The sequence below is a fragment of the Dreissena polymorpha genome, chromosome 1, assembly GCF_020536995.1.
Source record: "Dreissena polymorpha isolate Duluth1 chromosome 1, UMN_Dpol_1.0, whole genome shotgun sequence".
Classification (NCBI taxonomy): domain Eukaryota; kingdom Metazoa; phylum Mollusca; class Bivalvia; order Myida; family Dreissenidae; genus Dreissena; species Dreissena polymorpha.
The window spans coordinates 98508897-98533580 of NC_068355.1; the positions used below are offsets into that span (position 1 = coordinate 98508897).

General features: G+C 35.0%; 1 protein-coding gene across 7 annotated transcripts; it reads right to left on the reverse strand.

The window, feature by feature from the left end:
* Nucleotides 1-75: 75 nt before the first annotated feature.
* LOC127842024 (ankyrin repeat domain-containing protein 13D-like) lies at nucleotides 76-24668 on the reverse strand. Of its 7 annotated transcripts, none has more exons than XM_052371349.1 (15): nucleotides 24471-24668; nucleotides 13722-13857; nucleotides 13056-13180; nucleotides 12528-12573; nucleotides 10943-10996; nucleotides 10151-10240; nucleotides 9670-9853; nucleotides 8493-8559; nucleotides 7980-8135; nucleotides 5413-5427; nucleotides 5084-5348; nucleotides 4628-4789; nucleotides 3463-3560; nucleotides 2794-2870; nucleotides 76-1896 (listed from the first exon to the last, which is right to left on the reverse strand). In XM_052371349.1, the coding sequence occupies exons 1-15, from the start codon at nucleotides 24564-24566 to the stop codon at nucleotides 1665-1667; spliced, it is 1803 nt and encodes a 600-aa protein (XP_052227309.1). In that variant the 5' UTR covers nucleotides 24567-24668; the 3' UTR covers nucleotides 76-1664. The 7 variants fall into 7 exon arrangements, with proteins under 7 accessions (XP_052227309.1, XP_052227316.1, XP_052227323.1 ...); XM_052371356.1 differs by lacking the exon at nucleotides 5413-5427 and adding an exon at nucleotides 5477-5491; XM_052371363.1 differs by lacking the exon at nucleotides 5413-5427 and adding an exon at nucleotides 5665-5679.
* Nucleotides 24669-24684: the final 16 nt, after the last annotated feature.

Sequence of the window (24684 nt, forward strand, 5' to 3'; positions counted from 1 at the left end):
GTACATACAGTATACAGCTCAGAGTAAGTAGCAACTGAAAAACTTTTGAGCAGAACCATTAAAAATACGAAAATGTTTCAGTGGTGCACATTTATTACACATTACATCAATAACAACAAAATATCACATTAAATCAATACATAAAACAATAAATATGTCCATCGAACACTGCTTACACAACTTGATGCCACTGGAAAATTCAATGAATTGGTGTTGAGTGGACAGTGAGTATCTGAATTTAATTATTTTTAAATAAAACGAGTTTTGTTTCTTTCGCGCTGCGTATCTCCTGAATAAGGTATACCTTCCTATGACATTTCAAGCTCATACTTCATTTAGAATATAAGGTATGTTCAAGAAAAAATAATAAAACACAACAGTGTGCAATAACTAAAAACAGATTTGTAACTGCAGTCTGCACAAGTGTAAACCATTCAAAGGCAAGTTGTATCACTTGTCTTCCTACCTTGAGTTCAAGGTCATTGTAAGAGCTAGTCCACACTATAACCTTGTCATTCATCATGCACTTAAAAAGACTTACCACAAATGACAAACATCACATGAATGAGTGTCACATGTATCACCCAACAAGGTCATCTAAAGTGAGATTATTTCCTGAACAGTTTTTTACTTCAAAAGAGTTTTGAGACCAAATAAGAACATGGGCCCATCCTTACCCTAGGGACTAGTTTTTTTAAGTTGAATTTTTTGACAATTTTTTGAAATTGTATTTTTTTCTAAACTGTGAACAAGTTCCTGTAAGACAAATATTCATGTTTGTAGTAAATGTCCTTATATCATGTCATTATTAACTTATCCTGATAGTTCTGTCATTAATCACTTTCACATGACATTGCTGACACTTAAAAAAAGAACCTAAAAATATATTAATTTAGTTCCATTTGTGTTATGTAAAATTTTGGACAAACATTTTCAATTACTATTGTTTGAATACACATAATTAGATGAACCAGTATACCTTAACTAAAATTATATTATGGCTAGGGATTTGAGATTTTCATACAATATGGCCACTGCGTATAAACAGAGCAATACACTTATAAAGAAAGATACAAGTGCACCATTTTTGTATCAACAAAAGTGTCATCTGTATTACCTAGCACAATTATTATTTCAGGGAACGGAAAAATACATCTATGAGTATCATTATAAAAAAAACATTTTAATAAATGTATCAAATAAAAAAAAATCATTGAAACTAACAACACATTACCTTGCTGTCATGTACTCATAAAATGTAATCGGTGGAAAGTACAATATCTATAATAACAATGTAACATGCCTTATCCATTATGCATATCAAACAACATCCAGACTTAGCTCAGCTGTAAGACAGAAAACATGCAATAAGCAATATCATTGTTTGGCCACAATGTTGCTAATTTTTGAAAGAGTTAAAGTGATTACCAGACAACTATGGTAAAGCATAATCCATTTAACATTGATTTTGATATTCAGTTACAAGCTAACAATGACTCCTATATGATATTTCGTAATCATTAATTTTAAACAAATCAAGTGAGCACAATTTATACAGGTTAAAAAAAATACCAACAATAATGTTTAGACATTTTCTTACAATTCACAAGATTTTGCTTATAAATTAAACTGCGGAAGTATTCCATCACACCAGGCTTGGCACACTATTTTTCAAGCAGAGACAGTTCTAGTATTCGGTTCAGCTCCTCTTCTTCTTGCTTTCGTCGCCTCTCAGCCTCAGCATTTTCCCGCTCAGATATTGCCATAGCAACTCTCAACTGGTCATCGATTAGGCCGATTTGTGTTTCGCTCTGCTCCTCTAGTGGACTGTATTCAGGTATAGGGTCGGATACAAAGGGCTTCCCGCTCTGAAGGGCTATACTTTCTGCTATGGCTCTGCAGGGGAACATTCAACATTCGTGGTAACAAGCCACTTTCCGCAAAAATTGGGCTAAATGCATGTGCTTAATGCAGTCTGCGCAGGCTAATCTGGGACGACAGTTTCCATCTAGACAATATTTTTGTTACGATAGGACTTCCTTTAAACTGAATATTCTATAAAAGCTGAAAGTGTCATTCCTGATAAACCTGCACAGTCTGCACAGACTAATCTGGGATAACACTTAAGGCACATGCACCAAGCCCAGTTATCACAGACTGCGGTTCTTATTAATGGATTATTTAAACATCTTCGTGAAAAATACAATTGTTCATCACATTTCAATGAGCAATTACTCCTTGCTATTTTGCATTAAGAGTAGCAATAATACCCATGATTATGTTGATGCACAACAGGCATGTTATCTATATTGTTACCTTTTACTGGTTAGGCACAAGCCAGTGTTTCCACGTGTATCAATATGCAGAAGACTCTGAATGGTTTCACGTCTTACGGACGGTAAAGGAAACTTTAAAGCTTTGAGCTTAACAAAGTCCCCTAGTGTAAGTTACATTTTGTACATTTCGTATTTAGAAAGAATGTCTTGTTTTCATTCTCATATTGAAGAGTATTCACATATATATATATATATTCTGAGAAAACTGGGCTTAATGCATGTGCACTTTCCGCCTAAATTGGATTTTTGCTAAGAAGAGACTTCATTTAAACGAAAATTGTCATAAAGGCGGAAAGTGTCGTCCCTGATTTACCTGTGCGGACTGCACAGGCTAATCTGGGACGACACTTTAAGATCATCCATTAAGCCCAGTTTTCTCAAAAAGCGGCTCATAAATGTATGTATATTGAAAAGTAATAGACAGTGGTGCCGGAGGTCTGGGTATTGTTTCACATACTGTTGTAGAAGTCGTTCCTCCTCTTGAGCTCGGGAGCTGCGAGGGCGAGACCTCTGTAATGCTTCATAGAATGTAATCTGCAATTTAGTAAACATATTTCATCGTCCATAATTTGATTCAGAGATTATCTTTATATTGGGAATATGTCATGTTATATTTTACTAACGGCCTACTCTAGACAAGATGCTGCGTTTAACGTTCATGCCTGAGTTGGAAGCAGTCAGTATCAATTCTCTAGCCAGATTTACTAAGTCTTAATCCACAATCAGGTCATTGTCAAAATGTGGTCAGGTGATGTTATTGTGTTGATAGGGTTCAAAGATAACAGCAATGAAAGCTTCAGAGCTTAGTTGGAAGTTTTATTGATGTAAGACGTCTAAGCATTTCATTATTTTGGGTTACAAACACCATCAATTACAACTTATGATTATTAAATATCAAAACTGTATTTATATTGAATGTCTGTGTTAATATTTCTAGTATTTTATTTGGGTTATCTGCAACACAAACTTCACAGTGGCAATCAGTCAACAGGCATACTGTCCTTAAATTTAATGAATTGTTCCAGTCTCTTTGATCAGATCCTCTGATGTCCCTCATCCCTGGCACCTTACACCCAATGCCTTATGCTGTGGAACCAATTCCTTCCCTTGTTGTGATTCTCAGTACCTGATCACTGTCGACGCCTGACTCCATGAGACTCTGCTGTATGGCAAACTGCAGTAATGCATCATCCTCGTCCCTCAACCTCTCATGATGGGCGTCGCCTGACAGTTGGAAACTCAATGTTAACAGAATTGTATACCATGGATGCTTTTTTGGTATCACCTAAGCGGAAAAAAGACTATCCTCTAACATGCTTAAAATACCTTTTTTTAATTGATCCAGCTCAAGAACTCTAGGTATTTTAAACTAACTAGTCATTCAAAGTTATTTATATCAGCTGAAAGGGGGAGAAATCACACCCCTGTGTACTGTAAGTGGATATTGTTAGCATTTTTACAACTGCATCATCATTTTATACTGAATGCTATTAGTAATTTTAACCTGAGGAAAATTTTACAAGGGACAAAATTGTCACAAAACCAGGTTTTCATTGTGAAAAAAAAATCTGATAAAGGGAGAAAACTCAAACTGAACTTTTGAAATGACCAAAAAAAATTAACCCCCTTTGTAAGTTTTTTTTTTTTTTTTAAATCTATTTTTAGTCGTGGCGACCTTGACATTGGAGATATTGACGTGATTCTTTCGTGGGACACACCGTCCCATGATGGTGAACAAATGTGCCAAATGATTTTAAAATCTCACAATGAATGACATAGTTATGGCCAGGACAAGCTCATTTAAGGCCATTTTTGACCTTTGAACTCAAAGTGTGACCTTGACCTTGGAGATATCGACGTAATTATTTCGCGCGACACACCGTCCAATGATGGTGAACAAATGTGCCAAATGATTTTAAAATCTGACGATGAACGACATAGTTATGGCTCGGACAAGCTCATTTATGGCCATTTTTGACCTTTGAACTCAAAGTGTGACCTTGACCTTGGAGATATCGACGTAATTATTTCGCGCGACACACCGTCCAATGATGGTGAACAAATGTGCCAAATGATTTTAAAATCTGACAATGAACGACATAGTTATGGCCCGGACAAGCTTATTCCGCCAGCCCGCCAGCCAGCCAGCCAGCCCGCCAGCCCGCCCGCATTCGCCAATCTAATAACCAGTTTTTTCCTTCGGAAAACCTGGTTAAAAACAAACACTTCAATAGTGTGGAGGAATCTATAAGAATCATTTTACCGTTATAAATGGGGAAAAATACACTTACCCAGTCCTATATACCCTGGTGGGGACTCAAAGCAGCTGTCCTCTATATTACAGCACATGTAACCAGCATCCTGGATGTTTGAGACACCATCTACTGGGTTGTCCACAGCAAATATGTTCCCAAATGTAATCTTTGCCGTCAGAACATGGAATAATGGAATTTCTGAAAATCAGTTTTAATTTTGTCAGATATTTTCCAGTTATCAATCGTTGAGTGGTGGGTTTATGTTGTTTACTGTCTACATTTAGGTTTCAAAATAAGTCAGTCATAAGTGTGAAAGAAGTGAAGTTCAAGTATTTTCTAAATAGTAATAGACGATTTATGCATATCAACTTTTAAAAGTCTTAGAAAGGACAAGACATGCTTAAAGAACAATAAACTAAAAAAAAAAAACTCCAGTATTACCCCACTTTAATTTTTCTTCTTGAGTTATAAAACCAACTCATAAAAGCATACCAATTTTGATTGGAAATCCTGCTGGAAGTTGCAGTGTTATGAAATCTTTCAATTTCTTGAAGTGGGCATTACTGGCTGCCATTAAGTCTATGATAGGCACAACTTGCTCCTGAAGGGACAGTGGATATGTTTCACAAAGCCACAAAGATGCCTTGAACTTCTGTGTTTTAGTGGTCTGGTCCCGGGGCCTCCCGATGTCCCGATCTCCAAGATCAATCATGCAGTTGAAGTATTCCTCTGGGGTTATTGAACAGGGATTGTTGGCCTGGGCAGATATATCCTGAAACATAGTGAACATATTGTGGGGTTATTGAACAGGGATTGTTGGCCTGGGCCGATATATCCTGAAACATAGTGAACATATTGTGGGGTTATTGAACAGGGATTGTTGGCCTGGGCCGATATATCCTGAAACATAGTGAACATATTGTGGGTTTATTGAACAGGCATTGTTGGCCAGGGCATATATCCTGAAACATAGTGAACATATTGTGGGTTTATTGAACAGGGATTGTTGGCCAGGGCATATATCCTGACACATATTGAACATATTGTGGGGTTATTGAACAGGGATTGTTGGCCTGGGCCGATATATCCTGAAACATAGTTAACATATTGTGGGGTTATTGAACAGGGATTGTTGGCCTGGGCCGATATATCGTGAAACATAGTGAACATATTGTGGGGTTATTGAACAGGGATTGTTGGCCTGGGCCGATATATCCTGAAACATAGTGAACATATTGTGGAGTTATTGAACAGGGATTGTTGGCCTGGGCCGATATATCCTGAAACATAGTGAACATATTGTGGGGTTATTGAACAGGGATTGTTGGCCTGGGCCGATATATCCTGAAACATAGTGAACATATTGTGGGGTTATTGAACAGGGATTGTTGGCCTGGGCCGATATATCCTGAAACATAGTGAACATATTGTGGGGTTATTGAACAGGGATTGTTTGGCCTGGGTCGATATATCCTGAAACATAGTGAACATATTGTGGGTTTATTGAACAGGGATTGTTTGGCCTGGGCCAATATATCCTGAAACATAGTGAACATATTGTGGGGTTATTGAACAGGGATTATTGGCCTAGGTCGATATATCCTGAAACATAGTGAACATATTGTGGAGTTATTGAACAGGGATTATTGGCTTGGGCCAATATATCCTGAAACATAGTGAACATATTGTGGGGTTATTGAACAGGGATTATTGGCCTAGGCCAATATATCCTGAAACATAGTGAACATATTGTGGGGTTATTGAACAGGGATTATTGGCCTGGGCTGATATATCCTGAAACATAGTGAACATATTGAATGATTTGTCACAATTTAACTTCTCAAAGGTAATTTAGTTTTCTCAAAAACTTTATAACAAAGATAAATAAAAATAAATAAAAGGTAATGAACAAGCACTTTGAAAAACATTTATGTAAACAATTTTGTTATTTTTAAGAGATTCTTTCCTTGTTTTGCCCATGTGAATTTACTTAAGAGTTACATGATTAATTTTTAAGGAAAATTACTCCCAATTTTAGGTTTTTAGGCCAAGAATACTTAATTAATATACTGGTTTAATACTTGGGTTTAAGAAGGGGTGCCACCAGTTTTGTTTTCAGGGGCGTAATTGGAGCAAACACTGTAGAGGACCACTGGAGTCACATACCAAATATTACTGCTTAGCCTTGCGGTGTCAGAAGCCTAGTTTTTGGTCATATGACCAACATTTGCAGTGATGCTGAACACCTTTAAAAAAACTGTTTAAGAGGCCTTAGAATCATCCCTGTGACGTTGTTTTTTTTAATCTACCACACAGGAAAGGTCGTAGTTTTCAGACATTTAAAAAAAATTGGGTCTAAAAATAAAGATATAAGAATTAAAAAAAAAAAAATTGTCCAAAAATTTAGAGACAGTTATATTACGTTTTTTTCCCCAATTATTACATTGAAACAATACCAAAACATTTATGTGCAATAATTTTATTGTTTTGATTCTTCTTTCTCTACTTAAAACAAGCAAACAAGTGAAGCTATTTGCCATCTCTTACCTGAAATGGTATATAAAAAAACGTTATAAACAAACAACCATACTGCCTCCTGAATAAGATATCATTTCAAATGCTGTTGGGTGGAACCATTGTTTATTACTCGTTTACATGGTAATCTACAAAATAACACAATTGTAATGGTCAACAGCCCTCAGGGCATTCATATGCCAGGTTTTATGACCTTAATCTGGTTGTAAAACTCCATGATCAAAGGATACCAAGATAAGCAAAAACCAGGGCAGAAAAAAATAGCGCTGTAAAATATACTGTCTAAAAAATTAGAGTCATTAATTATGGATGAAAACACGTATAACAAAGTCATGAAAAATAATTATTTGGGCTAAACGGGTGTAATTACGGTATACTTTTAATGAAAATATTTCCACACAATTAGCAAAAGGTCATCACAAAAGCTCTACCTGAGCATGTTGTACTCAGGTGAGCTAAAATATGGAAACATCCAGCAGTCCATTATTGAAAGTAAGTCACTAATTGCCTAAACAACAGGGGACCTTGAAATGACATAAAAAATTGATTAACCCTTTCCCACTCAGAAGCCAAGTGAAAATGGCTATGTGCAAACAGCATAAAACCAGAACAGCCTGCGAGTAACTCCCAGTCTGTTCAGGTTTTATGCTGTTTGCTGCTTATTAGTATCTTATTGTAGGAAATGAAGGCTTTAAAACTTGAATCTAAAAAGAAAGGTTTTTAATTTAATTTAATTTTATAAGGGACTACGAAAAGATACGTGTCTAACTTCTAAGTGGTAAAGGGTTAAAATCAAGGTAAAACCTTGGGACATGGATTATACATGTATTCTGCATGAAATGATTGTTCTCACCCCATTGAATGCTCCTTGTGTTTTGCTGTGCTCCTCTGCTACACCTAGGAATGATTCTATTGGTGTCTTGTTCTTGCGACATTTCTCGCGATCTGCCTCTGGCAGATGTTCCACTCGAGTCTTTGTGATTAGCTCTACATTTGAGGCGCTAAATACCTGTGCACCAAGAGAAATGAATTCAATCAAAATGATCAGATACATTCATTTAATAAAATATCTATCCTACAGTATACTGCATCATGTCGCTTCATAAAACGAGTCTGCTGAAATATAACATCATGAGCCTTGTTAAAGGAATTAATGAAATAATGCTTTGTAACATAGGAGACACAATGAATTACTTTTTCAAAAGTTCCTTTAATGCTGATGCCTACGTACAATTATTATTGTATACTAAATATTAACACAACTGAATTAAAGAGGAAGTTACTGATAATTACTACCAAAAAAAATGAACAGAAGATGTGAAAATCAAGATTATTTAATAAATTGGTAAAGAAGTAAAATATGTACCTTGGCTTCTCTGCCATTAACTGTTTCTGTTTTATCACTCCGCCAACCCCAAATTCCAGATTTGCTCCTGTTAAACAAAATCAAAACAATTCTTAGACTGGATGTAACACAAAAGCACTTTTATTGTATGGTTTGATGTTCATTTAAACACATAATTATGAGAAATCAAACTGGACTTAAATGAAGCTTTTAACAAGAGCTGTCACCATAGGATGACATATGCCCCCTATAAACGCTTTGATAGAAGTTATGAGCATTTTTCGAAACCTAAATACTAAATCCTTGAAATGCACATAGTGACCTAGTTTTTAACCAGGCATGAACCATATTCGAACTTGACCTAGATATTGTCTAGATACAACTTCTGACCAAGTTTGGTAAAGATAAGATGAAAACTATTTAAATTAGAGTGCGGACACGAAAAGTGTGACAGACTGACGGACAGTGCGAAAACTATTTACCCCCTTTTCTTCGAAAAATATGTGCTTTATTTAATTAGCTGTTGTTTGTTTTCCACTTGTTGTTACTATTTTAATATTCATAATAATAGGACCAACATTGATAAAGTCTTTCCTGTTAAAGGGGCCTTTTCAGAGATTTTTGCATGTTTTGAAGTTTGTCATTAAATGCTTTATATTGATAATTGTTAACATTGGAAATAAAAAGCTCCAGTGAAAAATCGAGAATAAAATTTAAAAAAAAACAAGTAACCCACAACTGGGTTCGAACCACTGATCCCTGGAGTAAAAGTATAAACCATTAAACCACTCGGCTATCCGCGCTCACACAATGTAGAAAGTGTTTTATACATAACATTATATACGGAATCCTCGATTTCCACAAAATATAACGACAACAACAGAACTCTCAAAATTATTCAATCGTTTCGCCTTGCAACGCTTTATAACTTTCAGGTTTTTAAATTGTCAAACAATGCATATATTAGCTATTTTAGAGCATAGTAAATGTTCAGTATTACTGTTTTCTCACAAGTATCATAACTAAAACGAAAATTTGCGAATCTGAAACAACTTTTTAAAATGTTGTCAATTTACCAATGTGTGAAAAGGCCCCTTTAACAGCAAAGTATAAAGGAAAAATGTAAGCACCATCTAAACATTGGTATCTTAACATTTTACATTGAGATACAAACTACAAGCTCCACAAAAAGGCACACCTTTCGAAGGCTATTTTCTCTGTGTCCAGATATGTTGTCATCACAGGAGAGGTGAGGCGTGCTGCTATTGCTTCCTGGGAGGGAGCCATGTGCTCGATGTCTGGGGGCTCCTCCTCCAACTGCATGCTCTCTGAGAACACCTGCCTCTGGTCATGATCTATTTCCATCATAGTCGCAGAGTTACCTGATACAATATGAATCAACGGGTAAGCCTGACAGCACTGTATCTGCATAAGAATTATCAGTAATAATTAAACAGCATTTTTCTTCACATCATAATATGTCTGAAAAATAATACACTGATGATTTACACATATATCAGGCATTATAATCCAAACAAACAATAAAATTATGAAATGAAGAGAAACACTTCATAATTCTTATAGTTACAGTTTAAAATGTTTTACAGTACATAACTATGAGTGTCTTTGAGTATCAAAAAATTATCACATAATAAAAGAAAGAATACAATTCCTTTTACCCATGCCCTTAAAAACATAGCTACGGCTGCCTCTTTGCCAAGTGGTGTTATCAAAGCCAAGCAAAGTTGTGTCTATTCGCACGCTGGAACCTGAAATAATTAAAATTCATGACACAAACATAAAATAATAAAATTGGCTCTAATTTTTAAAGAAATATTTAAGAATATATTTAACTTTAAGTGACAAAGAAACAAGTCCCATTTCAATTAAAATCAATGTTATCCTAATAGTTAGGTTTTGAACATGAAAATTACACAGAAGACAATATCTTCATTAATATCAAAGAAAGAGTTCTGGTAAGACAATTAAGCAAAAGGTTTTAATTCCAAAAATACTATTATAAACAAGATAATTGGGGTTCTTGTATTCTGTAATACCTCTCAAATTTCTCTAGCATGCATTTTATTTCATTTTTCTTTTTAAATGTGCCATGTTTCATTCACATACCTACAATACATATAGGGTAATTCTCTGCACCAGAAAATCGCCTGAAGGGCCATAATTTAGTACTTTCTGCAAAGAGTTATGGTTTTTGCACTACCAGTTTTTACTTTCCATTAAACCTCACTTTTACAAAATAAAGTTTCATTTGAAACCTTAAAATACTTCCAATACACAGGATGCATGACAGACTGATGAACAGAATTACAGACAGAAGAACAGATAAGGATTACTATACGCATCCTTTGGGGGCATAAACTACAATATTTTATTCATATATACTTTAAAATCATAAAACTTATTCATAATAGATAAGTACAGACACAGAGTAATTGTTTTTTTCCACTTACCTGACTTGTAGACTCGATATGTATCACTGGGGCACATTCTTGAAACCAAGGGCACTGGAAAACAGGAATGCCAGATTGCCACAAAATATGGTTGTTAATAATTTTTATTCATCTTAAGTTAGAAAGCAGACAATATATGAGTGGGAAATTGCGGATTATTTAAAGGTCATATTTCAATAGTGCTTCTGACAATTGGCCGGTTATTATTCTTGACTGAGATTTAATCAAAACAAACGATATGTGAAAAGTTTGATGATGATCAGATCTGATTTAAAGGGTGACTAGGTTAATTTACCAAATTGTCTAATTATAGGACCATAATTAACCTTTTACCACTAAGATACATAATTTCACGCATTTGTAGTCCCTTCAAAAAGTTAAACTGTATTTAAATGAAGACATTTCTTACTAGATTCAAGTTTTTAAGGCTTCTCTAAACCGAAGATACTGATGAGCAGCAAACAGCATAAAACCTGAACAGACTGCGAGTTACTCGCAGGCTTTTCCGGTTTTACGCTGTTTGCATATAGCCATTTTCACTTTGCTTCTAAGTGGGAAAGGGATAAATATGACGCTAGTGATAAGGCTGGTTTTAAAACTTGGTGAAGATTACACCCCCACAAACATGATCACTAAGTTTTATGATGATCTGATTTAAACCCTGTGTGTAAGAATGGTGTAAAGCTTTATTCTGCCATTTTTTATAGTTGAAGAGCCATAATTCTGAAGTGCTTATTATTCCTACAAAAATATTTGCAAAGTTTCATAATGATGTGATTTAAATTGAGTTAGATAGCAGGTGAAAAGATGTATATTTAGTCAAAATATACATTATAATGTTTTGACCTGGTGACCTAGTTTTCAGAAGCATGTGACCCAGATTTTTAACCAGCCTGATTGCATGTATCATCAAAATAAACATTCTGACCAAGTTTGAGTAATAAATGTGACATCTTAAGTGATAACAAGATTTTTAAAGATTTAGTGACCTAGTTTTCAACACCCGTGACCCAGATTCTTAATCAGTCTAGATATTGTCCAGATAAACATCCTGACAGAATTTCATCAAGATTGAATGAACATTGCGGCCTCTAGAGAGGTAATGAGCTTAATGTTTACTACCCACACCAGACACCACACAATGGTGCCAAGCAATATGGTCCCCTACCAGTGAAACTCCACCATTGTCAGATTTTTTTATATATTTTAAACACAGGTTGATCCCAATAGATCATCTTGGGCACTTTAAAGCTCAGGTGGAATAAAAACATGAAACAACAAGAGATTGCCAAGCAATATGATCTCCTATCAGAGAAACTCCACCATTGTCAGAATTTTTTAAATATTTTTTTATTTGTTGCCATAGTAACCAGAATTCTTAACGTAGCAACAAAATGAAATGACGTGCATAATCTTCATATTGCCATCTATACATGTTTCAAGTTTCATGAAAAAATATGAAGAACTTTTAAAGTTATCGCAGGATCCAGAAAAGTGTGACAGACCGACTGACAGACTGACTGACAGACAGAGCGCAAACCATAAGTCCCCTCTGGTTTCACCAGTAGGAGACATAAATACTTACCCCAACTTGAGAATTCCCATTTCATTTCAACATAGAAATCTGGAGACTGAAAGATATGTGAAGTTTTAAGATACATGTACAAAGTACTGTTTATTAAACATAGTTATAACAATTCAATATTTTATTTATAACCGTCATTTAGAATTTATTTGAATCAGAACAGCACAGGATCAAGTCTGCACATTCGCTGTTATGGTAACATAGCGTTTAATAAAATGCGTTAAGAAGAACATTTCAATTAAAAAAAGGAAATAAATTGAATTTATAATCATATGATTCGTGTTCTGAGAAAACTGGGCATAATGCATGTGCTTAAAGTGTCGTACCAGATTAGCCTGTGCTTCATTTAAACAATAAATGTCATAAAAACAACACTTTCCGCATTTATGACATTTTTCGTTCAAATGAAGTCTCTTCTTAGCAAAAATCCAATTTATGTGGAAAGTGTCATCCCTGATTAGCCTATGCGACACTTTACGCACATGCATTATGCCCAGTTTTCTCAGAACATGACTCATATATGCGTACATCTTTCAGTTTCCGTAGTAATTCTGGAACGCCAAGGGAGCGCTGTGAAGCCCTCTGATGATCTCTGTTTTTCAGTATCAGCTGTAGGAGCTCTGGGTCACCTGCTGCTGTTGCTTCGTGTAGCACTGCCGTGACAAATGGTGCAATGGAATCATAAGCTGTATGAACATATTTCTTGGTGTCAAACAGTCACTTTAGAATTTGGGCTTCGTTTGCCAAACACCTGGTACAGTTTTCGATCATTTTGAATCAATTGCATACATGTATTTGCAGAAGTTAAGCTGCAAAATTCAAAGAATAATATTCAGGAATTATATTTCGAGGTCGTGGTGTTGTAATGGATATGGTGTCTGCTTAGCCACTGGGAGGACACAGGTTCAATCCCCACTCGGGGAGCGTTCTCTAGATCTCCCCCAAAGACACCAAGTACTGGTTATAGGCCCAGGAAATGGACTCGAGAGCGTTTCATATAAGTAGTAAGTACTTTAAATTCAATGGAGCTAAAATAAATAGGTTTAAACTAAATTATCTTTCCTTTGAACACTATGTATGGGCTGCAAGTAGCCGTAAAATAGTCAAGCTTTTTGTTCAAATGATGTTTTCTCAAACATACAAAATCAGTTAAGTTCTGACTGTTCAGGCCAGAAAATACTAAATATGCACTACCTGACCAGTATCCTTTGTTTTCAGCATTAGCATCCGCTCCATGCTCCAGAAGCACTCGAGCACTCTCAATGTGACCCAGAGAAACAGCCAAGTGCAGTGGAGTTCGACCACGTGGATCTAACTTTTCAATGTCGAACTATCATAAAAATATAGAAAAGAGAACACAACATTAGCTTTACATGTTTCTAAATATTTTTAGTACTTACTTTCATTATTTGGAAACTTAACAAAGTGTGATCATTTTTGATCAGCAAGCAAGCAGTGAAGTTTATATGCATAAATTATAGGTTATTTTGGAGACCATTATTCTTATGACAAGTATATTAGCAACATATTGTAGATTATTACATAAACAGTAATTTCAACACTCTAAGGGTCACAATGAAACTCTATTCACTGGCCTTCGAATGTTACAGTTTGTATTTGATAGACGTGAAGTACACTACAGAGACAAATAAGTTAAGCGAAGACACTAAATGTTAACACTCCAATTATCAATCTAAAGTGACACTCATCATGGATCACCCATGTTTAAACCTATACTGCCTAAGAGCCATGAAACATATCCATTGTTCAAACTTAAAGGGCGAATATGGTGAGTTTGACAGTCAGTGAAATTGAATTATTTATAACGCCTACATTAGTAGGAGGGTGTATGTACTGTACGCTGTGTATCGAATGAAACAAAACATTTTTGCAAACAAAGAAAAATTATATAATCTGTCTTGTCCTCAGATTTTTTATCTGTATTTCTTGGACTGAATCAGTTTGTTGAAAACCAACTTACAGAAGTAAATATGATTCCTGGAATAAAAGTTAGATAAAAAAAAAGTAAATTTAAGAGATCTATATCTTTCAGGTTTTCACAGATGAACGACGCAATTGATCACTTATTCATTCAAGGGTATAAATATGGGCATGAATTTATACAAGTTAATTTGGTGTGAAGACGGTTCATAGGGATATGAAAAAAGAAACTATTCAACATTCCAGGTAAGAGAGGTACTTGAGTGAATACTCTTTACAAATTTGCAAGCATAATTAAGAAATTTACAGGATTGAATGCTTGTTCTCCTAAAAGGACTTCTCAACTTCACAATTGTCAAATTGACAATATTCCAACATTTTGTCACAGATAATCTGATTTAAAAAAACAAAGAAGAGCACTTTAAGTTAGTGAGCAAAATTCTATTCATGAACCATTATACTAAAGATACAGATTCATTTATGAATGTATTGTGAGTACTGCCTATCGGTTGGTACAACGTATTAATGTAATCTGAACAAGATGTGTTTGTGAAACACAATGTCCCCCTATATGATGTTTGACCTTGTAGGATGACCTTGACATTGTGAAGGATGACCTTGACCTTGACCTTTCACCACTCAAAATGTGCAGCTCCATGAGATACACATGCATGCCAATCATCAAGTTGCTATCTTCAATATTGCAAAAGTATTCATAAAATAAGCAATTTGGGCCACATATATTTGATCTCTGACCTTGAAGGATGACCTTGACCTTGACTTTTCACCACTCAAAATGTGCAGCTCCATGACATGCACATGCATGCCAAATATCAAGTTGCTATCTTCAATATTGCAAAAGTATTTATAAAATAAGCGATTAGGGCCACATTTATTTGACCTCTGACCTTGAAGGATGACCTTGACCTTTCACCACTCAAAATGTGCAGCTCCATGAGATACACATGCATGCCAAATATCAAGTTGCTATCATCAATATTGCAAAAGTATTCATAAAATGAGCGATTTTGGCCACATATATTTGACCTCTGACCTTGAAGGATGACCTTGACCTTGACCTTTCACCACTCAAAATGTGCAGCTTCACGAGATACACATGCATGCCAAATATGAAGTTGCTATCTTCAATATAGCAAATTCATTGCAAAATGTTAAAGTTGGCGCAAACAGACAGACCAACAGACCAACAGACCAACAGACAGACCAACAGACCAACAGACAGGGCAAAAACAATATGTCCCCCACTACTATAGTGGGGGGACATAAAAATGCCAAATATCTGCCCCATGACATCTTAGTTCCCTTGCTGATTGTTAACAAGTTTTTTCCCTCTGTGTTATAAACAAAAATACCTGGTAAATGGCTGATCTACAGGAAAGTAAGTTCTCTTGTATAACAAAATACAATGTCATTCACAAAATTTTGCTCAGTTCCATATTATTTTTTTTAAGGAATTGAGAGAGTATTTTATGATTTTGAATAGTTATTTTACAGAATAGAAACATGTCATAGTAAAATGTTGTAACATGGCCGTACCCGCGTTAGACGGCTCTGTATTTTAAAATTTATGGGCAAGATAATACTCCCTCAAACGTCATCATTTAAAATACAATATTGCTTTTTTCTAAGATATTCTAATTGGGGTTTCCAAGTTATATATTTTTTATTTTAATTGCCCACCATAAATAAATTTGAGCTGAAGAGAAGCCTATGTGAAAACTATATTAAAATTAGAGGATAGCAAGTTCAAAGTTATTGGTAAGTTGTTATTGTTGAAATCTGTAATTATGTTTATACTAATACAGTCATTGTATACTTGTAGTTGCAATAATTCAACTCCCAGCTTTATAACCCAACAGTATGCTAAGCCGTCTATTGTCCAAAAGTGCAAAATGTTATCACCACTGCAAAGGCTAAGGAACACTGATACTGCAAAAACTAATCAACATTTACCTGTCTACAGTGTTCGACACCAACTAATCTGAGTAAGGAGTCCAAGGACTCCTTACTTTTGAAATGTAGGAGTCCGGACAGATTTCAGATTTCAAGGAGTCCAACAATTAAGACACTTTTTTTATATCATATTTTCGGCCATTAACACAATCAATGAAATGTTAAATTTTTATTGTTTAATTATTTTAAGACCGAAGTTGTAAGTGACTGCTGTTCAATATTTGTTATATCACATTGTAAAATATTTAACGCATTCTAGTAATATTTAAGTTAATAACTTAATCACTGTACTATTTCAACATATACAATTTTCTATTATGCATTATGATTGTATGTTTAACCTCGACATTAGGGTTAAAAAACATTCTAGGAGCCTTCTGTTTTGTTAGTGTCATAGTTACTAAATCACATAGTAAGGGTGTAACAACCCTATATTTCTCAATGCTTTACATATATTCTTTTTAATACGTTTGTGTATTTCCAAGAACCTGGAAATTGGGAAACGCAATATAATTCTAATTTTATTGTAATTTCTTCATTGGGTTTTTACACCATGAAAACATGTTTAGACAATATTTTGCATGCAAATCACAATTTCCATGGGGATTACACCCTATGCCATCATCAGTCTCTTAAGTAACTTGCCACGATTTTATCGTTGAGGAGTACACCGTAGGAACCGATTAGTGTGGTTGGTATGACGATGCCTACAAACTGCAATAAACCACTGAAATCATTGATTGATAGTGACACGCTTCATTCACGCTCGAATGATTAATTTGACAGCCAGTCCGATCTTTTGTACCTTGGGGCCATAAAATGTACAATGTGTAAAAAAAATTGGGTATTGTGATGATTTTTATAGTAATGAGAAACTGTTTGGCGAAGCTAATTTACTACAGCAAAAAAATCAGTGAAAAAAAACGTTTCATAGTTACTATTACTACACGCACGGACAGTGACAGGGAACCAAAATAAATAATTTTGGATTCTTTTGTTTTTGTCCATGTGTTCAAGCATAATGTTTTGTGGCACATTTTTCGGATCCACAAAAGTTCGAACATTCTGATCTTGCGAAACAAATAAGGAAATCAACTGATTTTTTTAAAATTCAAAGATGATTTTAAAGGAGTCCGATGAACTCCTCTGACGCAAAAACAAGGAGTCCGAATCTCATTTTAAGGAGTCTCGACACCCATTAGTGTCGAACGCTGGTCTAAAGCACAAACTTAGGCAAATTGTACCCTAAAAGCAAGAAATAATTGATTTTAATATACTTTGTTATTCTTTCGCACGCTCTACTATCATATTAAGAACTGTTAGTGTAATGTTGCAAACAAAAAGAGTCGCTATCAATAAGGTCGCAGTACACCAATCTTTTGTACATTGTGATTTCTGATGTAACCGAGTCGATTACGATGTCTAACAGTCGTCGAATATTTACACTGTTCTAAATTTCAAAATGAAGATGTCAGTAAGAAAAGTGTGTTAAAATATCATCATGTTTAATATGTTGCATGTAAAGGATAATGTCCGTAGGCTGCCTTCCAGGGAAATTGAATGTGTTTTTCAAATTTATTCATTGCTTTCCTTAATTGGCATTTAACAGAATCTGTTAAGTAATGCGCACAAAATCCAGTGCTCCAGCTAGGCCTAAATTGAAGGGCGCCCCGCCCTGCCCTCCCGAACCTCCGCCCTGCCCTTCCTAGGTCCCCCCCTGCCCTTTAAAAAAAAAAATTTTTTTTTTTTTTTACATATGATAATTAATAAATTTCTTATTATATTGTAATTACTTTAATCCTCATTGTAGACATTATATTTCAATGGATTAATAATAATGGGAACAAAGGCTGTTTGTTAAACATGCATGCCCCCCATATGGGCTCTCAGTTGTAGTGACAGCCATTTTGTAAATATGTTTTTTGTCACTGTGACCTTGACCTTTGACCTAGTGACCTGAAAATCAATAGGGGTCATCTGCGAGTCATGATCAATGTACCTATGAAGTTTCATGATCGTAGCCATTAGCTTTCTTGAGTCACCATCCGGAAACCATTTTACTATTTCGGGTCACCGTGACCTTTGATATAGTGACCTGAAAATCAATAGGGGTCAACTGCGAGTCATGATCAATCTACCTATCAAGTTTCATGATCCTAGGCATAAGCGTTCTTGAGTTATCATCCGGAAACCATTTTACCATTTCGGGTCACCGTGACCTTGACCTTTGACCTAGTGACCTGAAAATCAATAGGGGTCATCTGCTAGTCATGATCAATGTACCTATGAAAATTCATGATCCTAGGCATGAGCGTTCTTGAGTTATCATCCGGAAACCATTTTACTATTTCCGGTCAACGTGACCTTGACCTTTGACCTAGTGAGCTGAAAATCAATAGAGGTCATCTGTGAGTCATGATCAATCTACCTATCAAGTTTCATGATCCTAGGCCTAAGCGTTCTTGAGTTATCATCTGGAAACCATTTTACTATTTAGAATCACTGTGACCTTGACCTAGTGACCTGAAAATCAATAGGGGTCATCTGCGAGTCATGATCAATCTACCTATGAAGTTTCATGATCCTAGGCCTAAGCGTTCTTGAGTTATCATCCGGAAACCATTTTACTATTTCGGGTCACCGTGACCTTGACCTTTGACCTAGTGACCTCAAAATCAATAGGGGTCATTTGCAAGTCATGATCAATGTACCTATGAAGTTTCATGATCCTAGGCTCAAGCGTTCTTGAGTTATCATCCGGAAACCACCTGGTGGACCGACCGACAGATCGACCGACATGTGCAAAGCAATATACCCCCTCTTCTTCGAAGGGGGGCATAATTATATTGTTTATTCTTGAAAATGTATCTCCCCTATTCACTAACAAGTTAAAATAGCATTAATAGTATGCCACATAAACTCTATAGAATTATTGTCAATTTATAATAATAGAATGATAAGCTGCTGTATACATTTATATTTAGTACTGTCATGATTTAGCCCAAACTTTTCTTGCAAGGACATTTCATGGAAAACAATGGACAAAATTGTCACAAAACCAGGTTTTCATTGTGAAAAAAAAATCTGATAAAGGGAGAAAACTCAAACTGAACTTTTGAAATGAACAAACAAAATTAACCCCCTTTGTAAGTTTGTTTTTTAAAAAAATCTATTTTTAGTCGTGGCGACCTTGACATTGGAGATATTGACGTGATTCTTTCGTGCGACACACCGTACCATGATGGTGAACAAATGTGCCAAATGATTTTAAAATCTCACAATGAATGACATAGTTATGGCCAGGACAAGCTCATTCATGGCCATTTTTGACCTTTGAACTCAAAGTGTGACCTTGACCTTGGAGATATCGACGTAATTATTTCGCGCGACACACAGTCCAATGATGGTGAACAAATGTGCCAAATGATTTTAAAATCTGACAATGAACGACATAGTTATGGCCCGGACAAGCTTGTTCCGCCCGCCCGCCAGCCCGCCCGCATTCGCCAATCTAATAACCAGTTTTTTCCTTCGGAAAACCTGGTTAAAAACCTGGTTAAAAACATTAATTTATACACCAAATACCAACTTCACCTTTGTAATTCACATAACAAATGTTCACATAATATACATAACGGGTAACCATGTTACTAATCAGTAAGTTAAAAAACAAATTTTTTAATAAACAACTTCACAGGACTATCAACATGAGTATCCAGCATGATATTTGCTAGTGGAGTGTTGAACTTAAATTATATAATTAAATGAATTAATTAGATGCAGTATCCTGTGGTTGATAAATATTAAATACCAAAATGTCCCCAACTTAAAGTCTTATCAACATGAATTTTGAATTGATCTACTTCAAACATATTATCCATCTATGCACTAGTTCATCAAACATCATGTTTCTTTCTTGTTTGAAATTCTTCTCTGTAAAATAACAGCATGCTTGTATTTGTGTACACTTATTTTTTAATATGTAACCACTTACACAAATTGTACATCTATTCAGATTCAAGACATAAATTCCAACACTACGTAGGCTAGCTACATAAAGTCAGTCGAAAGGTTGCGCCGTTATACGGTACCTGATCAATTAGATTTTAATAATGATTAATACTAACGATAACTAACATTATGTATAAACTTATCGATATCATGTGTTCGAACCCTTACAACTTCCTACACAATCAAAATAAAACATTATGTATATCAGAATTAAAGTAAAATGTAAAAATAGTAGTAGTAGTAGTAGAAGTGGAAGAAGTAGTATTAGAAGTAGTAGTAGTAGTAGTAGTAGTAGTAGTAGTAGTAGTAGTAGTAGTAGTAGTAGTAGAAGTAGTAGTAGTAGTAGTAGTAGTAGTAGTAGTAGTAGTAGTAGTAGTAGTAGTAGTAGTAGTAGTAGTAGTAGTAGTAGTAGTAGTAGTAGTAGTAGTAGTAGTAGTAGCAGTAGAAGTAGCAGTAGTAGTAGTAGTAGTAGTAGTAGTAGTAGTAGTAGTAATAGTAGTAGTAGTAGTAGTAGTAGTAGTAGTAGTAGAAGTAGTAGTAGTAGTAGCAGCAGCAGCAGCAGCAGCAGCAGCAGTAGTAGTAGTTGTTGTAGTAGTAGTAGTAGTAGTAGTATGCATTTCAAAAATGCTGTTAGCCTTACATTTGGTAAAATTTAATTATATTACAAGGGAGGCAAATCTGTAACAATAAATTTAAACTTATTGCATTTGTTTCCCCTGTAGTGTATTACCTCCCCTGTCCTGCTTATATTTATATTAATCAACAAAATAAACATTAACACAATATTTAATATACAAAATATACAAAAAATCTCATATTCTGATAATATTTTTACTGATCCACTGTATTTTACTAAAAGGATGATGTTTCATTGGACTGATAATTATAGATTTAGGATTACAGACCAGTTGCTTCAGTAATATTGTTCAGAGTGTGCCCTGTTGGCCGCGTATGCATTCTTAAATTATCATTCAAAAACCATTTTACTATTTCGAATCACCGTGACCTTGACCTTTGACCTAGTGACCTCAAAATCAATAGGGGTCATCTGCGAGTCATGATCAATGTACCTATGAAGTTTCATGATCCTAGGCCCAAGCGTTCTTGAGTTATCATCCGGAAACCACCTGGTGGACGGACGTACCGACACCTGGTGGACATACCGACCGACCTACCGACATGAGCAAAGCAATATACCCCCTCTTCTTCGAAGGGGGGGGGGGCATAATAATATATTCTCACAATTATTATAAATAAACTAAAAATTAACATGCAACAGGAAGCATTCCAGAAACGGCCGCGCGCTCGAAAGTGCCCTTTTCACAAAATACTGCGCGTCGAAAGTGCCCTTTTGACAAAATAGCCCCCCTGCCCTTTTCAAATGCTAGCTGGAGCACTGACATCTGTGCACAAAACTGTCATTGTGTTTATGAAGGGGTGCATTATCAGTGCTCCAGCTAGGCCTAAATTAAAGGGCACCCCGCCCTGCCTTCCCGAACCTCTGCCCTGCCCTCCCTAGGGGATTAATAATAATGGGAATAATATATTGTAACAATTATTATAAATAAACTAAAAATTAACATGCAACAGGAAGCATTCCAGAAATGCCGGCTCGCTCAAAAGTGCCCTTTTCACAAAATACTGAGTGTCGAAAGTGCCTTTTTGACAAAACCCCCCAATGCCCCTTTCAAATCCTAGCTGGAGCACTGCATTATGGAGTACGTTTATATGGACTATGTATACTCTATTATTTTTTATATAAGTTGATATAAGAAGAACATGTGTTGTAACAGAATTGAACGGGGAAAAAAACAATCATTCCAGATCATTCAATTGTGTCTTTCTGTTAATGTCTTATAATTTTATTAATTTCAAATGATGATAATTAATTAATGAAGATGTATTTTGAGCATGATTGTACAATATTTATAGGTATTGTCATTTATACGAGCTGCGATTAAGTCCCTTTAATAGCCAATTATACAGTATTAATTAATTGTATCGTCCAGTCACTTGTTTTGGTCGGTCACCTATTTTGGTTGATGGTAGATTTATTGCACGTGTGCTCTATCCAAGTGACATATGACGTCATCGTTTTGTGTATATATAGCAAATGTCAACATCGAAGGCTACTCGCAGTGTTTATCAAAAAATGAGGACATAACAAGTACAGATTTTGATCTGAATTGATTACCATCGACATTTTGATCATTTTTGCTCTTACTTTTTTTTGCTCTTTTTACAAAAATACCATCAACATACAGAAACTACGTTTTTGATAGTTCCGAATATGCCGAGGCCTGCTACAGTCATTACTATTTTAATCTAACTGTTATGACAACCCTCGCCGAAATATTAAGGTCTGGAGTCAATCGACCGAAACAGGTGACGCAGTGCACAACTTTCCTCGTATGTTTTCATGGCAGAATCTTGGTGTTATGGAAAAAGGGGAAGCACTTGAACGATCTCAATATATGAATTGATGGACTGTAAATTAGTCTTCATGAGCATATTTTCTATTTTACCGACTTTATTGTATTAAATCTAAAATATTTTCGATTATTTGTTACATCGACCGAAACAGGTGACTCGAGAGGGTGATGGTCGTTTCGTCCCACTACCAGTTCGAGCCACTGATATTTGTGTAGGGAGGGATTGGTCGTTTCGTCCCACTGATAAGATATAGCCAGGATGGTGTGAATAATAGCTAGGATGGTGTGAATAATACTGTATAGGTGTGAATCATAATGGGGTGAATATTGATGTAGCAAATTAAAATAGTGTTAACATTTATAATAATATTTTCTTGTTTATTTTACCGTTTTTGTGTAGTTTCAGTTATTTACATTCATCCGTGTATATGTATTTATGATATATTTTTTTGCCAAAAGCATGTTTTGCCGATTATGTGATTATTATTATTATAATATGTTTGCATAGTGCATTATGTTCAATAAATTAATAACATAAAACGCTGTCGTTGTTATTTTATGCACCATGTGCATTACATGTATGTTCAATAAATATAAAACATCAAGTTGATTTTAGGCACCATGTGCATTATGTCTAATAAATATAAAACATGAAGTGTTTTATTTTATGCATCATGTATATATATATATATATATATATATATATATATATATATATATATATATATATATATATATATATATATATATTACATTTAAAAATAAGAAGAAAGCATGAATGAACAATAATACAAGTTATTTTCAATAAAGAAATACTAAAACGTTGGTCATTTACTTTTAGAAAAGCTTATGTTTTACTAGCAACCCGCAAACTATTTATTCCACTGATATATTAGCGAAGTGCAAACAATTAATTAGCAACCCAGGCCTTTAATGGTCAATTAGTAAACTTATTAACTATCTTTAATTTGTTGAGGAAATTGATGTCCTTGCCGTATTTGCAGTGCGAACACATCGTTCCTGCCTTCGAACAGTTGAAGACACAGGCTGAAGAGGTATATACATTTGTGTTTATTATTATTAAAAATATTATCGTTTAAGTAATCCCGATAACAATTCACAAAAAACTCATAATAATTATTTTTTATTATAAATTGAAATAAATTAATTAAACATTATAATAATAATAACAACAATATATTACATGACGTGCGATTGTTGTTACTAGCTTATAGCAATAAATAATTATGACTGAAATACATTTAATTAAATTTATTATATTTAAATTCAATCTTCAATTATGAAAAAACGCATGCAGAATACATTTAACCTGAATAAATAATCTTGAAATTAAACAATGTTGTTTTTACATGGCACAGAGGTGACCATCACAGGTGCAAAAGTTTCCCGTTTTCATTCACACCTATACGGTATTATTCACACCAACCCGGCTATATTTTATCAGTGGGACGAAACGCTACCCTTTTTCAACAGTAATATCACTGGCTCGAACTGGTAGTGGGACGAAACGACCATAACTCACTCGAGAATATAAGCTTTTCTCAGGGAATCGGTTTGCACGTACCAGTTTACTTTCTAACTCATTTTCTAGTTCGTTATAATTATTGTTCCATACACTCATATGTAGTGGAAATTCTTCTTTAAGTTTTGGCAAAGACATATTGCAAATCTGCTTCAAAGCAGTTTAAAAATAAAAATGTATCATTCTGTCAAAAAGCAAAAAGTCCCTAATTTGCTTCCTGTCTTGTTTGCGGTATAATCGAACAAAATGTCGTAAA

What these genes read in the sequence shown, in the direction of transcription:
- LOC127842024 (XM_052371349.1), bottom strand. Translation starts at nt 24,566, where the DNA reads ATGTCTTTGCCAAAACTTAAAGAAGAATTTCCACTACATATGAGTGTA. An exon ending in CTATGTTTTTAAGGGCATGG is followed by an intron (nt 9,854 to 10,150) that starts GTAAAAGGAATT and finishes ATATTGTATCAG; the next exon opens with GTAACTCTGCGACTATGATG. An exon ending in TTAATGGCAGAGAAGCCAAG is followed by an intron (nt 8,136 to 8,492) that starts GTACATATTTTA and finishes CTTGGTGCACAG; the next exon opens with GTATTTAGCGCCTCAAATGT.